Source organism: Bufo bufo, chromosome 2 (assembly GCF_905171765.1).
Source record: "Bufo bufo chromosome 2, aBufBuf1.1, whole genome shotgun sequence".
NCBI classification, from domain to species: Eukaryota; Metazoa; Chordata; class Amphibia; order Anura; family Bufonidae; genus Bufo; species Bufo bufo.
This window is the reverse complement of record NC_053390.1, coordinates 438,429,011-438,443,210: the sequence shown is the minus strand read 5'-3', so window position 1 is coordinate 438,443,210 and position 14,200 is coordinate 438,429,011. Positions and strand designations below refer to the sequence as shown.

The 14,200-nt window shown below is 44.2% G+C and overlaps 1 protein-coding gene across 1 annotated transcript; it reads right to left on the bottom strand.

The window, feature by feature from the left end:
* Nucleotides 1–1,433: 1,433 nt before the first annotated feature.
* LOC120991590 (relaxin-3-like) lies at nucleotides 1,434–12,602 on the bottom strand. The gene is made up of 2 exons (XM_040420371.1): nucleotides 12,349–12,602; nucleotides 1,434–2,146 (listed from the first exon to the last, which is right to left on the bottom strand). Exons 1-2 carry the CDS (start codon nucleotides 12,542–12,544, stop codon nucleotides 1,875–1,877), a joined length of 468 nt encoding a protein of 155 aa, XP_040276305.1. The 5' UTR covers nucleotides 12,545–12,602; the 3' UTR covers nucleotides 1,434–1,874.
* Between the last annotated feature and the right edge of the window lie 1,598 nt (nucleotides 12,603–14,200).

Here is a 14,200-nt window from a genome sequence, read left to right as displayed (position 1 = left end):
ATATAGGACATGTTCTATCTTTCAACGGAACGGAAATACGGAAACGGAATGCATACGGAGTACATTTAGTTTTTTTTGCGGAACCATTGAAATGAATGGTTCCGTATACGGACCGTATACGGAACGCAAAAAACGGCCCGCAAAACGGAAAAAAAAAAACGGTAGTGTGAAAGAGACCAAACAAAAAGTATCAGTCCTACCCACCAATCAAGTTATTTCTTGCGAAAAAAAAAAAAAGCAGCATAGTACAGTACCAGCAAAATGTATGAGATTACACAGATCTCATGTACAATTGACCTGTTGTGCAGATTTTCAAATCTTCAGCGTGCAAATTATTTTTGCAGATTTCACCCTTTTTAATGGAAGGGTGAGATCTGCGGCAAAACCGCCTTTAATCCACACCAAAATCCGCAATTAGAAATTGTGGATTTTGGTGCGGATATGCTGCAGAAACGCACATAAATCTGCACGGAGATTCATGCAGATCTTATCTGTCTTATGTGAGTTCACCCACACTCGTGTGCAGGTGGCCTAAAAAGGACATTAAGATTATTCTTGAAAAAAAATAAAAGAATTTTAAGGGTATTTTCACATGTGGCGGCATGTTGTAGATACAGTATATATGTGACTTAAAATAAGTTTCAAATCCATACATGTTAGGATTGGGTTTACATCAGCATTATGGATTCCGTTTTTGTTTTTCGTTATAACATGGTTATAAAACGGAAAATAACGGAATCCATAAGACGGAAGTCCAAATGGAAGCCTTTAAGAGGCGTTCCATTTTGATCCAACATAATAGAAGTCTATGAGAATCATAACAGATCCGTCTGGTTCCCGTTATGCAAGACGGAAAACAAAGTCCTGTCGACAGGACTTTGTTTTCCATCTTGCATAACGGGACCCAGACGGACCCGTTATAATTCCCATAGACTTCTATTATGATGGAAAGCAAAACGGAATGCCTTTTTAAAGGCTTCCGTTTTGCATTCTGTCATAATGCAAGTCTATGGGCAGCATAACGGATCCGTCCTGGGTTCAGTTATGCAGGACTGGACTCCTGCATAATAGAAACCAGGACGGATCCGTTATGCTGCCCATAGACTTGAATTATGAAGGATCAAAACGGAATGCCTCTTAAAGGCTTTCGTTTTGACTTCCGTCTTATGGATTCCGTTATTTTCCATTATGACCATGTTATAATGGAAAACAAAAAATGGAATCCATAACGCTGATGTGAACTCACCCTTAGGCTACATGCACACGACCGTGCCGTTTTTTGCGGTCCGCAAACCGCGGATCCGCAAAAAACGGAAGCCGCCCGTGTGCCTTCCGCAATTTGCGGAACGGGCGGCCCATTGTAGAAATGCCTATTGTTGTCTGCAAAACGGACAAGAATAGGACATGCTATATTTTTTTTGCGGGGCCACGGAACGGTGCAACGGATGCGGGAAGCAACGGCCGTGTGCATGAGGCCTTAGTGTGATTGTGTCTGCCATATTTGCTTGGATTTCTGCAAGCACTCTTGAAGATAAATGGTGCAGTCGCTTATGTTCTACAACAAATCTGCTATGTGTGAATATACAGTAAGTAATGTTTTCTGTAGTCTCATCTTAGCATTTAGGTGACACTGAGGAACTTTACGGGGCATTGGAGAACTCCCATGGACTAGATACTTTACATCAGGAGTGAACAGAGTAGCAGGTTTGAATTAAAGAGGTTGTCCGGGCTTTTAATATTGATGACCTATCCTGAGGAGAGGTCATCAATATTAAAAGCCTGGAGAACCCCTTTAAGTATACAATATCATCAGAAAGTGCTTTATGCTCAGTAATAGTGCTCAGCATGAATATATTGTATGTATGAAAGCCACATTAACAGAACTTCATAAGTTCAGTCTTGGTGCAGCCTCTCTGACAGCAGGATAAAGCTGGCCCTGTACTTCTCTTCATCCGTAGACCGACACCTTGCTGGTCTTCACTTGCTATAGGATCATACAGTGCCCCTTGTAACTGTTCCATAGTTGGATCATTTTTCTGTAAGGAGGAATAGGGAGGATTAGGTGCTCTATGGGTTTCTCCAAAAAGGGAATTCAGATATTCAGGGTCCTCCATGGAATCTCTATTCAACCAGTCCAGAGAATCACCTATAATGAGAATTTGTATCAGATATCAATTTGTTTGTAGCACCTTCACAGAAGTTTGACAATACTTGACTATAAGGTTGGAAATAGAGATGAGCCAATGAATTGTAACTAATCAATTTGTCTTCCTAGCCAGTAGTGTTGATCGTGAATATTCGAATCGCAAATTTTAATCGCGAATATCACCACTTCGAGAATTCGCAAATATTTAGAATATAGTGCTATATATTCGTGTTCGCGAATAGTGTTGAATATTCTAATCGCTAATTTATTGTGAATTTATTACATTGCTGATTTTTGCAATCAAGTAAACAATGAGTGGAGATCATGAATACTCGAATTTATGGCGAATATTCGGGCAAAAATTTGTGAAATATCGCGAATTTGAATATTGCCTATGCCGCTCATCACTACTAGCCAGACTTCTCCTGTGGGTAGGCTGTTCCCACAGGTGAAGAAGCCCCCACCTGCCGCCTGATTGACAGGGAAGGATATCCCGTCCAAACTTGTCAATCTCTTGCCTGCACTGCTGCTGAATAGTGATGAGCGACATAGGCAATATTCCTTTTCGCCATATTTTGTGAATTTTTCTCATAATATTCACACAAAATTTGGAGAATTCTTGAATTCGTGATCTCGTCATTATTTTCGCAATTGCGCAAATCGGCACTAATGATGCACATATTCTTTGCGCAATACATGCAACTTCACATTTAATCAGGTCTGAGAAGATATTACTGATTGGTGCACTAAGTATTGTTGTGACATCACAGCACTATGTCTGTAGCATGTACAGTACAGACCAAAAGTTTGGACACACCTTCTCATTCAAAGAGTTTTCTTTATTTTCATGACTATGAAGGCATCAAAACTATGAATTAACACATGTGGAATTATATACATAACAAACAAGTGTGAAACAACTGAAAATATGTCATATTCTAGGTTCTTCAAAGTAGCCACCTTTTGCTTTGATTACTGCTTTGCACACTCTTAGCATTCTCTTGATGAGCTTCAAGAGGTAGTCCCCTGAAATGGTCTTCCAGTGCTTAGCACTTGTTGGCCCTTTTGCCTTCACTCTGCGGTCCAGCTCACCCCAAACCATCTCGATTGGGTTCAGGTCTGGTGACTGTGGAGGCCAGGTCATCTGGCGCAGCACCCCATCACTCTCCTTCATGGTCAAATAGCCCTTACTTTCAAAGTTTTCCCAATTTTTCGGCTGACTGACTGACCTTCATTTCTTAAAGTAATGATGGCCACTGGTTTTTCTTTACTTAGCTGCTTTTTTCTTGCCATACTACAAATTCTAACAGTCTATTCAGTAGGACTATCAGCTGTGTATCCACCTGACTTCTCCTCAACGCCACTGATGGTCTCAACCCCATTTATAAGGCAAGAAATCCCACTTATTAAACCTGACAGGGCACACCTGTGAAGTGAAACCCATTTCAGGGGACTACCTCTTGAGGCTCATCAAGAGAATGCCAAGAGTGTGCAAAGCAGTAATCAAAGCAAAAGGTAGCTACTTTGAAGAACCTAGAATATGACATATTTTCAGTTGTTTCACACTTGTTTGTTATGTATATAATTCCACATGTGTTAATTCATAGTTTTGATGCCTTCAGTGTGAATCTCCAATTTTCATAGTCATGAAAATAAAGAAAACTCTTTGAATGAGAAGGTGTGTCCAAACTTTTGGTCTGTACTGTATGTATGGACAGCAGAGAAACAGTAATTCCTATCACACTACCTAACACCCTGCACTGGGATCAGCTACACTATATCACTATCTAACCTACACTGACTATCTCCCACTAACTATCTGTATTATATATATGAGCTAACTAACTAACTAATGTAATTGGATAAGGAATAGGATCCAGATGAAAGCACACAGCACAGCAATGACACTGCTGTCTCTCTCAGAACTGCAAAAAAATTGCAGAAAATGGCTGCTGGGGAGTTTCTTATATAGTAAGGGGTAGACAGCTTTCCTATTGGTTGCTAGGGATGTTGCTAAGCTCTGACAAAGATATTGCAGCCTTCCCGTTACTGATGAAAAAAAAATCTAGAATATTCGCGATTACGAATATATAGCACTATATTCTACATCTTCGTGAATTCTCAAAGTGCTGATATTCGCGATAAAAATTTGAAATTAGAATATTTGCGATAAACACTACTGCTGAAGCTCAAATTCACACCACCACCTGGTAGTGTTGTGCAGTGATGATCAGTTCGCAGTTTTCGCGAACACATGCGGGCTGCCATCTTGACTCACCCGTCCGGCGATGCACAGGTAAGCCCTGATTTCAGACTGGCTCCCGGCACAGGCACAGGTAAGGGCTTACCTGTGCATCGCCGGACGGGTGAGTCAAGATGGCAGCCCGCATGTGTTCGTTGGCGAACGCTGCGAACTGACCATCACTGGTGTTGTGGGGCACGTGCAGTAGCTACTCCGTTAGACGAATTTGAGCTTCAACATCGGCACAGGCAGGAGACTGAATGGGCTTGGAAAGATGTTTGACCCTGTCAATCATTTAGCAGGTGGGGGCTTCTTTACCTGTGGGGGACTGTCCCCCACAGGTGAAGAAGTCTGGCTAATGAGAATTGATTTACTCACCTTTTAGGCCTCATGCACACAAACGTATTTTCATTCTGTGTCCATTCCTTTTTTTGCGGACTGTACACGGAACCATTCATTTCAATAGGTCCGCAAAAAAACAGAAGATACTACGTGTGCATTCCGTTTACGCATGTCCATATTTCCGTTCCGCATTATGGACAACGATAGGACTGTTCTACTAGGGGCCAGCTGTTCCGTCGTGTGCATGAGGCCTTAGATGGGACTACAGAAATTTTGGCAGCTACACCTGTTGCAAGACAGAAGATCACTCTTTCACTGTGCTACATGGCAGTATAATGAAAGTGAATGGTTAGTGAATCGAGACAACACATTTGCAAAACATCCAGAAGTATTGGATTTCCTCTGACAATAGAGTCATGATCACAGCAATCCACATCATAGCAATACAACTCCATTTACTTTTATTATGCTGCAATGTAGTACAGTGAAAGTGAGGTCATGCAACAGGTGTCACAGCGAAGATCACTTTGTAGCCCCAACCTAATACTTAAAGGGTATGGAAACCTTTGGGACAATTTTTTTTATGATTGCATTTCACTCATTTTTGGCTAAAATAATTTCTTTAATTGGTCTTTATTAAAAATGTTCAGCCATTTTTGAGATACAAGGCTTAAAAATCTGTCTGTTTGCAAAGTATCACTTCTTAGTCCCGTCATCTGACCGCTCATGTGAAACCTTATGCCCTTATATCTGATCTATTGACCTCATAAACATTCATTTAAGCCATGTTCTTATCAATAATGAGTGTTTATGAGGTCAGGAGATCAGAGATAAGGCATCACATAAGTCTACTTTCACACTCGCGTTTTGTCTTTCCGTTTGTGAGATATGTTCAGGGCTCTCACAAGCGGTCCAAAATGGATCAGTTTTGCCCTAATGCATTCTGAATGGATAAGGATCCGCTCAGAATGCATCTGTTTGCCTCTGATCAGTCTCCATCCCGCTCTGGAGGGGAAAACTTGACGAAATTGAGTCAAACGGCACATCTGTCCTGGCACACAATGTAAGTCAATGGGGACAGATCCGTTTTCTCTGACACAATCTGGTACAATAGAAAACAGATACGTCTCCTATTGACTTTCAATGGAGTCAGGGCCGTCTTTAATATTGATTAGACCCTGGGCAAGAATTTACTTGGGCCCCCTGGATCCCGCCTTCACACACCCTAGCATGCAATCACGCCCTCCACCACAACACACAGTGAATGGGTCCGCATCCGAGCCGCCAAAACGGCGGCTCAGATGCGGACCCAAACAACGACCGTGTGCATGAGGCCTAAGCACATGCAGTCTCAGGAGTGGTCCACACCACACCCCTGCCTTGCAGCCTCACAGGAGTACAGGACCAGTATCTGCACACGTATGTATGGCATAATTGGGAATCGGGATGCACATCACACATGACATGACACAGGTCTTTACCAGGCTGCAGACCAGCAGACACATTATTATTGCCACATGTGTCACATGCCACTACTGACTGTACAGCCGTTCAGAGTTCAGACAGTTCAGAGTTCCACTTCCTTCAGAAAAGCGAGCCTGCCGTGCACTCCAGCGACTTACAGATAGAGGCAGTGGCATTGCTATGGCTGGTGTCACCCTTTGCTCAGGGGGGGCCCTCATGGTGTGGTGTGGAATGGTCATTTTTACTAAGGAATATAGTTTAACCGTTTATGTGCAAAAGAGAAAAAAAGAAGTCACTAAGTCAGCTCCAATCAGATATCTGCACATAGACCAAGAGTCTTGGTCTATGTGCAGATATCTGATTGGAGCTGACTTCTTATTTTCTCTTTTGCACATAAATGGTTAAACTATATTCCTTAGTGAAAATGACCAGTCCAGTCCACACCATGAGGGCCCCCCTGACCCTGAGCAAAGATTAGTAAATGTGGCCGGTGGTGGCCCCAGGCCACAGTTCAGCAGCAGACAGAGAGAACCCAACCCAACCCCTTATGTCTCCTGGGGCTGTCTGTCTCTATAATAATCCCCCACTAATTTATGAATGGATCTGGGGTTAATTATTAATTCGGTGACCTGACCGGTCTAAATTTCTAATATAAAATAAAGTCAATATGCATGCTTTTTGCTTTACCTACCGAGTCCTCCCCTCATGGCGCGACAGTGGCAGGTCTGGTCTGGCTGTGTAAGGTAAGGTGAGTGAGTCACTGGTGGTCTGGTCACGTGAGGCCGTGACTCACCACCCAATCCCTTTAGCTCAGGACCGGAGGCGGAGACTTAGTCCCTGCTGCTGGCTTCTCCGCCGTGGCGCCACTCACCAGGCTGCGGTGAGTCACACACCCCCTTTAACCACGTGACGGCGGGGCGCCGACGTGCTTGCTAACTAAGCAGCGCAGTTGTAAGTTGTTCTGAAGACTGCTGCGCTGCTGCATAGTGAATGGGAGTCGGGACTCAGGAAACGGAGCTCCCTTGGGCCCCCAGGAGCAACTGGACCCGGGGCAGCTGCCCCTTTTGCCCTGCGGCAAAGACGGCCCTGAATGGAGTTCATGACGGATCCATCTTGGCTATGTTACAGATAATACAAATGGATCCGTTCATGACGGATGCATGCGATTGTATTATTGTAATGGATCCGTTTTTGCAGATCCATGACGGATCCGCCCAAAACGCGAGTGTGAAAGTAGGCTAAGATGTCAGCTGACAGGACTGATAAGTGATAGTCTGCAGACAGATTTTTAATCCTTGTGTTTCAAAAACCCTCAGAAGGTTTACAATGACCCTAATCTCACAGCCAAGAAAACACAGGAGTAGGTTAGACACAACTCTGTGAATGTCCTTGGGTGGTCCAACCAAAACCCTGACTCGAACCCAATCAGACATTTCTGGGGAGACCTTAAAATAGCTGTCCACCAACAGTCCCCATCCAACCTGATAAAGCTTCAGAGGATCTGCAGAGAAGAATGGCAGAAAATCCCCAAATCCAGGTCTTTAAACCTTGTGGCATCATACCCAAGAAGACTGGAGGCTGTAATCACTACCAAAGGTGCTATAACTACGGTAACTACTGAGTAAAGGGTCTGACTACCTACGGTATGTCTTGTTTTTCCTTTTTCAATAAGTTGTCAAAGATTTCTAACTTTCTATTTCAAATTGTCATTGTGGACTATTGAGTGCAGATTGATGGGGTAAAAACTTTGAAAAAAATGAAAGGGTCTTAAGACTTTCCAAATGCCTTGTACCTCAACCCACATCAACACACATGTTTTTTTTTTTAAGTGCACTTGAAAAAGACCCCTGTCTGGGTCAGTGTAGGCTGACTTATGTGGAGGCTTCAATAAATATATCATATTTAAACGGATGCTAGAGAGGTTCTTCACTGTCTATGTGACTGAAGTCTGGAAGGGGAACAGCCATTGCATCCAATAATTGTTCCCTGATGTTTGTGCTGTCCAAACTTTTCTCTCTTTACCATTTACTTACCATAATGGACTGGAGAATGATCTGACAAATCTACATAAAATTGTTGTCATATATATATTTATGAGATTCAGAATCAGATCTATTTAGCTTATGATGGGTTTATATTTTGCATAATATTTACATACATTTTATTTTAACAAGTATACATTGGATTTGCATTAGTTATTTCAAGGAGGATTACAAACAAACATGCTTGATATTAGAAATTATAGAACTGATTTACCTGATTTCAGACTCAAAGGTAAACCCTGATGCACATTGTGGAAAATCAATAGAGTTATTTACAGGTATAGTGCAGTGATGCCCAAGTGGTGGGCTGGTGATGCAGATGGCAGTCTGGTGTCCTTGATATGCAGCCCCAGGGGAAGAAAAATGCATGTGACCCAGGATCCTTAACCATGATGATGATCGGGCATTAACACTGTACATTAGGTGTTCTGTCCAACCATAAAGAACATCTATAGGGGAATTGTAGCTAGGCTTTACTTACCCAGGGCAAAGGTCCAGTTCATTGTCCTAGCCCTGTTCCTAAATATCCAGACAGGGGCAGACATACCACCTGTGAAGCCTGTTCGGCTGCACAGGGGCCCTGTGCAGAAGGGGGGCCCTTTCTGACCGGCGGCAGGGCAGCAGGAGTGGAGATGAGCGCTTCCATTGTGAAGTGCTCATCTCTATATTCATCTGTATCGCCGTCCTCAGGCGGGGCAGGAGAGAGGCATCTCCCTAGCCCGTTCCTGCCTGTATCCTATCAGAGGCCGATGCAGGCGGCGCGATGACGTCATCACGCCGCCTGAGCTGTACAGCGCGGGACACAGGCCTGAAGAGGCCTGCATCACATCACTGAAAGCAGCATGGAGGTAAGTATGTGAGTTTATTGTTTTCATTCTTTTTAGTATAGTATGGCAAGAAGGAGGGTGAAGGCCCTATATACTGGCACATATTATGGGGGGCACTATACACTGGCACACAATATGGAGGGCACTATGGAGAAGTGAAGGGGGCACTATGGGGGCATCTATTGGGGGCCCTATATACTGGCACATATTATGGGGGCACTATGGGGGCATCTACTGGGGTCCCTATACACTGGCACATATTATGGGGGTATCTAATGGGGGCCCTATACACTGGCACACATAATGAGGGGCACTATAGAGAAGTCGGGGGAAAGGAGCACTCCTGGGCATCTACTGGGGGCCCTATATACTGGCACACATTATGGGGGCATCTAGTGGGGTCCCTATACACTGGCACACATGGGGGGCACTATAGAGAAGCGGGGGGAAAGGAGCACTATGGGGGCATCTACTGGGGCTCCTATATACTGGCACATATTATGGGGGTATCTAATGGGGGCCCTATACACTGGCACACATAATGAGGGGCACTATAGAGAAGTCGGGGGAAAGGAGCACTCCTGGGCATCTACTGGAGGCCCTATATACTGGCACACATTATGGGGGCATCTACTGGGGTCCCTATACACTGGCATAAATTATGGGGGCATCTAGTGGGGTCCCTATACACTGGCACACATGGGGGGCACTATAGAGAAGCGGGGGAAAAGGAGCACTATGGGGGCATCTACTGGGGCTCCTATATACTGGCACATATTATGGGGGGGCAATATGGGGGTATCTACTGGGGGTCCTATACACTGGCACACATAATGAGGGGCACTATAGAGAAGTCGGGGGAAAGGAGCACTCCTGGGCATCTACTGGGGGCCCTATATACTGGCACACATTATGGGGGGCACTATGGGGGCATCTACTGGGGTCCCTATACACTGGCACACATTATGGGGGGCACTATAGAGAAGCGGGGGGAAAGGAGCACTATGGGGGCATCTACTGGGGCTCCTATATACTGGCACATACTATGGGGGGGCATCTACTGGGGGCCCTATACACTGGCACACATAATGAGTGGCACTATACAGAAGTCGGGGGAAAGGAGCACTCCTGGGCATCTACTGGGGGCCCTATATACTGGCACACATTATGGGGGCCACTATGGAGAAGTGGTGGGGAGGAGCACTATGGGGCATCTACTGGGGGCCCTATATACTGGCACACATTATGGGGGGCACTGTGGAGAAGTGGGGGGAAAGGTGCACTATGGGGGCATCTACTGGGGGCCCTATATACTGGCACACATTATGGGGGCACTATGGGGAAGTGGGGGGGAGGTGCACTATGGGGGCATCTACTCGTCGACCTATATACTGGCACGCATTATGGGGGGCACTATGGAGAAGTGCACTATGGGGGCATTATATAGGGACATTTAATACTGGCACCCATTTTGGTGCCACTATGGGAAAGGGGGGGGAGGAGCATTATGGGGGCATCTATGTGGGGCAGTCTATAGGGGCATTTTATACTGGCACATTATGGAGGGTACTATGGGGATCTGGGAGGAGCACTATGGGGCATCTTTTGGGGACACTATATAGGAGTTTTTTATACTGGCACAAATTATAGGTGCACTATGGACACCTAAGCTCAACTGGGAGCACTAAAAGTGATTTTACGAGTACGAGTCATTGGAACACATGAGGGCACTCTGGGGACATTGGCTCTACTGGGGGCACTAAGAGGAGATTTTTTTTTATTGCCACACAACAGGGTATTTTTTGTACTGGCGCACATTATATGGGGGTGTTTTTCTACTGTCACACATTATAAAGAGAATTATTACTACCAGGGGCATTATGGTGGGCTTTATTACAACAGGGGGACTATAGGGCACTGTAGGGGCACTATTAGACTCTGTGCACTCTGGCACAGAACTATTACTATTGTTGGGATTTTGGGGAGCACTATTACTGTGGGGGCACCCTGGCACAGTATCAGCTTAGCACAGTTATTTTTGGGGGACATTATGTTTACCCCATTAGTGTCAGGGACACTATTTGCTGGGTGCAGTTATTTTTTAGAGCATTGTATTCCAATAATTATTGAAGGGGGCACTATCTGTGAGTAACTAGTATATTCAGGGGGTTTATCTGTTTCTGCAGTATAGTTTTGGGGAAAATAGCGTCATAGTATTGGGGGTGCATGATGGGATGTTAAGAAGGTTGGAGGATGATGGAAAAGTAGGAATCTAAGATGTCTGTTTGTCAAACTCTGCAGAGACGAGAAATGGCTGAAAGAAATCATCATGGCTATCTGGTCTGAATGGAGAAGATAAAGAAAGAGAACATATACATCAAAGGAGACGTCACTGGATGTAAGAGGTATGTGGCGCTATATTAGGCTGCTTCACATTTGCGTTAGTGATTCTGGCAGGCTGTTCCAGCTCAGAACAGCCTGCCGGAATTCACTGGATCCAGCACTGCTCGCTGGCTCCATTAACTACAATGGGGTAAAGCAGAGATCCGGCCACAATCTGGCAAAAATGCCGAGAATCAGAGGTACACAAACTGCTGCATGCTATGGTTTGTGTCTGGCTGATTCCTTGCATTTTCTGCCGGATTAGGTGGCCGGATCGTACTGCCACAGGTGTGAAAGTAGCCTTACCCTGTATGTTTTGTATTGCTGTATGTAATGTTAGGATGGAATAAGGTTAGGTTGAGAATTTGGCATGGTGGGTGGGGGGCCCAGGCACATTCTTTGCACAGGGGCCCTCTTATGTCTCTGTCCATCCCTGTACCCAGGCCAAAGCAGAAGGCATGTTTGTGATGTCTAGCAACCCAGCTCTTGAGGCATAGTCTCTACCTGTTCTCCTGCCAAAAATTGTGATGTCTGGATGTTTATCTATGAGCTTTTTTCTATGATTTCTGGATAGTGCTTCCTCTAGATGTATTTTGCCAAAATGAAGAACAGATTTGCTAAGTATTTTTTTTTTTACATTTGTCCAACAGCAACACCAGCCAAAAATAAAACTGTGTAAAGTTGGGGTGGGGGAGGCAGGGGGGTCACCACTGGCATTGCTTAATTTTGGGTAAAATCATGCACAACTTTTTGGAAAGCAGAGTATGCTATGAGGACATTTATAGTGCAACCCATTTTCTCACATTTACTTTGATCTTGTGTTATATTACATTTTCTTTCTGAATTACAGCAGAATGAGAACACCAGTAAAGACTGCAATTAAAATAACAGAATAGAACTTACGGTAAGGGTTGAGTCTTTCTTGTCCAGGCTCAGGTGAGTATCTCTTCCACCGGGAACCTCCACATGACATGACAACTGTCCTAATGAAATCTCTTCCACAAAGCCTTATCCCAACATCTGACACCTCCAATGCCTGGCACAAATTGGGTATAATAACGGTGATGAGCAGGACACAAAGGCAGAAACGGAGGCACATGACTCTTGTTATGATGTCTCTTGCCTGACCTGCTGAAAAGTCCAACAGACCAACTGCTTTATAAAGAAGATCTTGACCACTATCTTTTCAAGGTCTTCAAGAAAATTACATTTTAGGAAAAAACCTTGTAAAGGAACTCCAAGAACAAGCAAGGACAGCCTTGAGGCCAACAGCTGCAAAGAGTTGATCCAGTATTATTTCGTTTTTTCTCTTTTAAAGTAAACATGACCAGCCAGAGCATTACGTCTAGGGGTACAAGGGAACCTTTTTTAGGGCTACTGATTGATTTTTATTTTATCATACTACCTACAGCTGTAGTACAGAGAAGTACTTTGGGTTATATGCAATCTTGTGGGTGGCAGATGTCACTCAGTAGTCTATGTACATAGGTGATTTTGCTGCATTACAAGCAAAGCATCTTCCGTTTTTCACTGATGTGTTCTATTCGCATTTTTCACAGACAGCACACATATCTATTGTTTTGAATGTGTTTGTTCACACATCAGTATTTTTTTTACTGACCGTGGATCAGTGAAAAAAAAACATGAATACATTCATTACTTTGGTCTGTGATGCCCATTGAAGTCTGTGGGTCCCTGAAAAGTCACTAACAAAACCAGTTGTCTCTAAGATATGGAGCTGAGGAGGTAAGATGCAGGTCACAGCAGCGGGCCAGCTCTACCAACAGCATACTGCCTGCCAGCACTACCAAACATACAGGAATATACAGCACCACATACCCTTTACATCCAGTGATGTATCCTCTGATGTAGACATTCTTTCTTCATCTTCTCTGTTCGGCTTAGACATGATAATTCTTCCAGCCATGTCTTGTATCTCCAGTTTGCCACAAAGACATGTTAGATTTCTTATACATCACCTTCTCTACACAAACTTCACATCCTGGTGCTCCTACAGTGTCATTGTGATGTTCAATACTGTGGCCACTGCACTCCCCAAAGCCCCCCAAAAAAACTATACTGCTGAAAAAAAATGCTCCCAGCAGTAATATTGTTCCCTATAGTGCCTCCAGTAATAATGCCCCTAGTACAAAAAATCCTCCTATAGTTCTTGAGCAGTGTTGATCGAGCACCAAAGTGCTCGGGTGCTCTGGCCGAACACGTTGGGATGCTCGGGTGCTCTATGGAAGTCAATGGGAGAACCCGAGCACCCACTGCTCTGAAAAGGGGAGGGTGCCTAGTTCATAGGAAAAGGTCAGAAATTGATGGAAACACCACCAAAATGGTTCGGGAACAGCATGGGGAGGATGTCTGGATGCATCTTGGACTCCCAGGTTGCTGCTGGGAACGATGTTGTCCGAGTAGTACGCCACTTTTATAGACTGACAATAATACGCACAAAACCGAAAAAAATATATATTTAAGAGGAAACATTTTTAACCCCTTAAGGACCGGGCTCATTTTCACCTTAAGGACCAGGCTCATTTTCACCTTAAGGACCAGGCCATTTTTTGCAAATCTGACCAGTGTCACTTTAAGTGCTCATAACTTTAAAACGCTTTGACTTACCCAGGCCGTTCTGAGATTGTTTTTTCGTCACATATTGTACTTCATGACACTGCTAAAATTGGGTCAAAAAAGTTAATTTTTTTGCATAAAAAAATACAATTTTTACCGTAAATTTTGAAAAATTAGC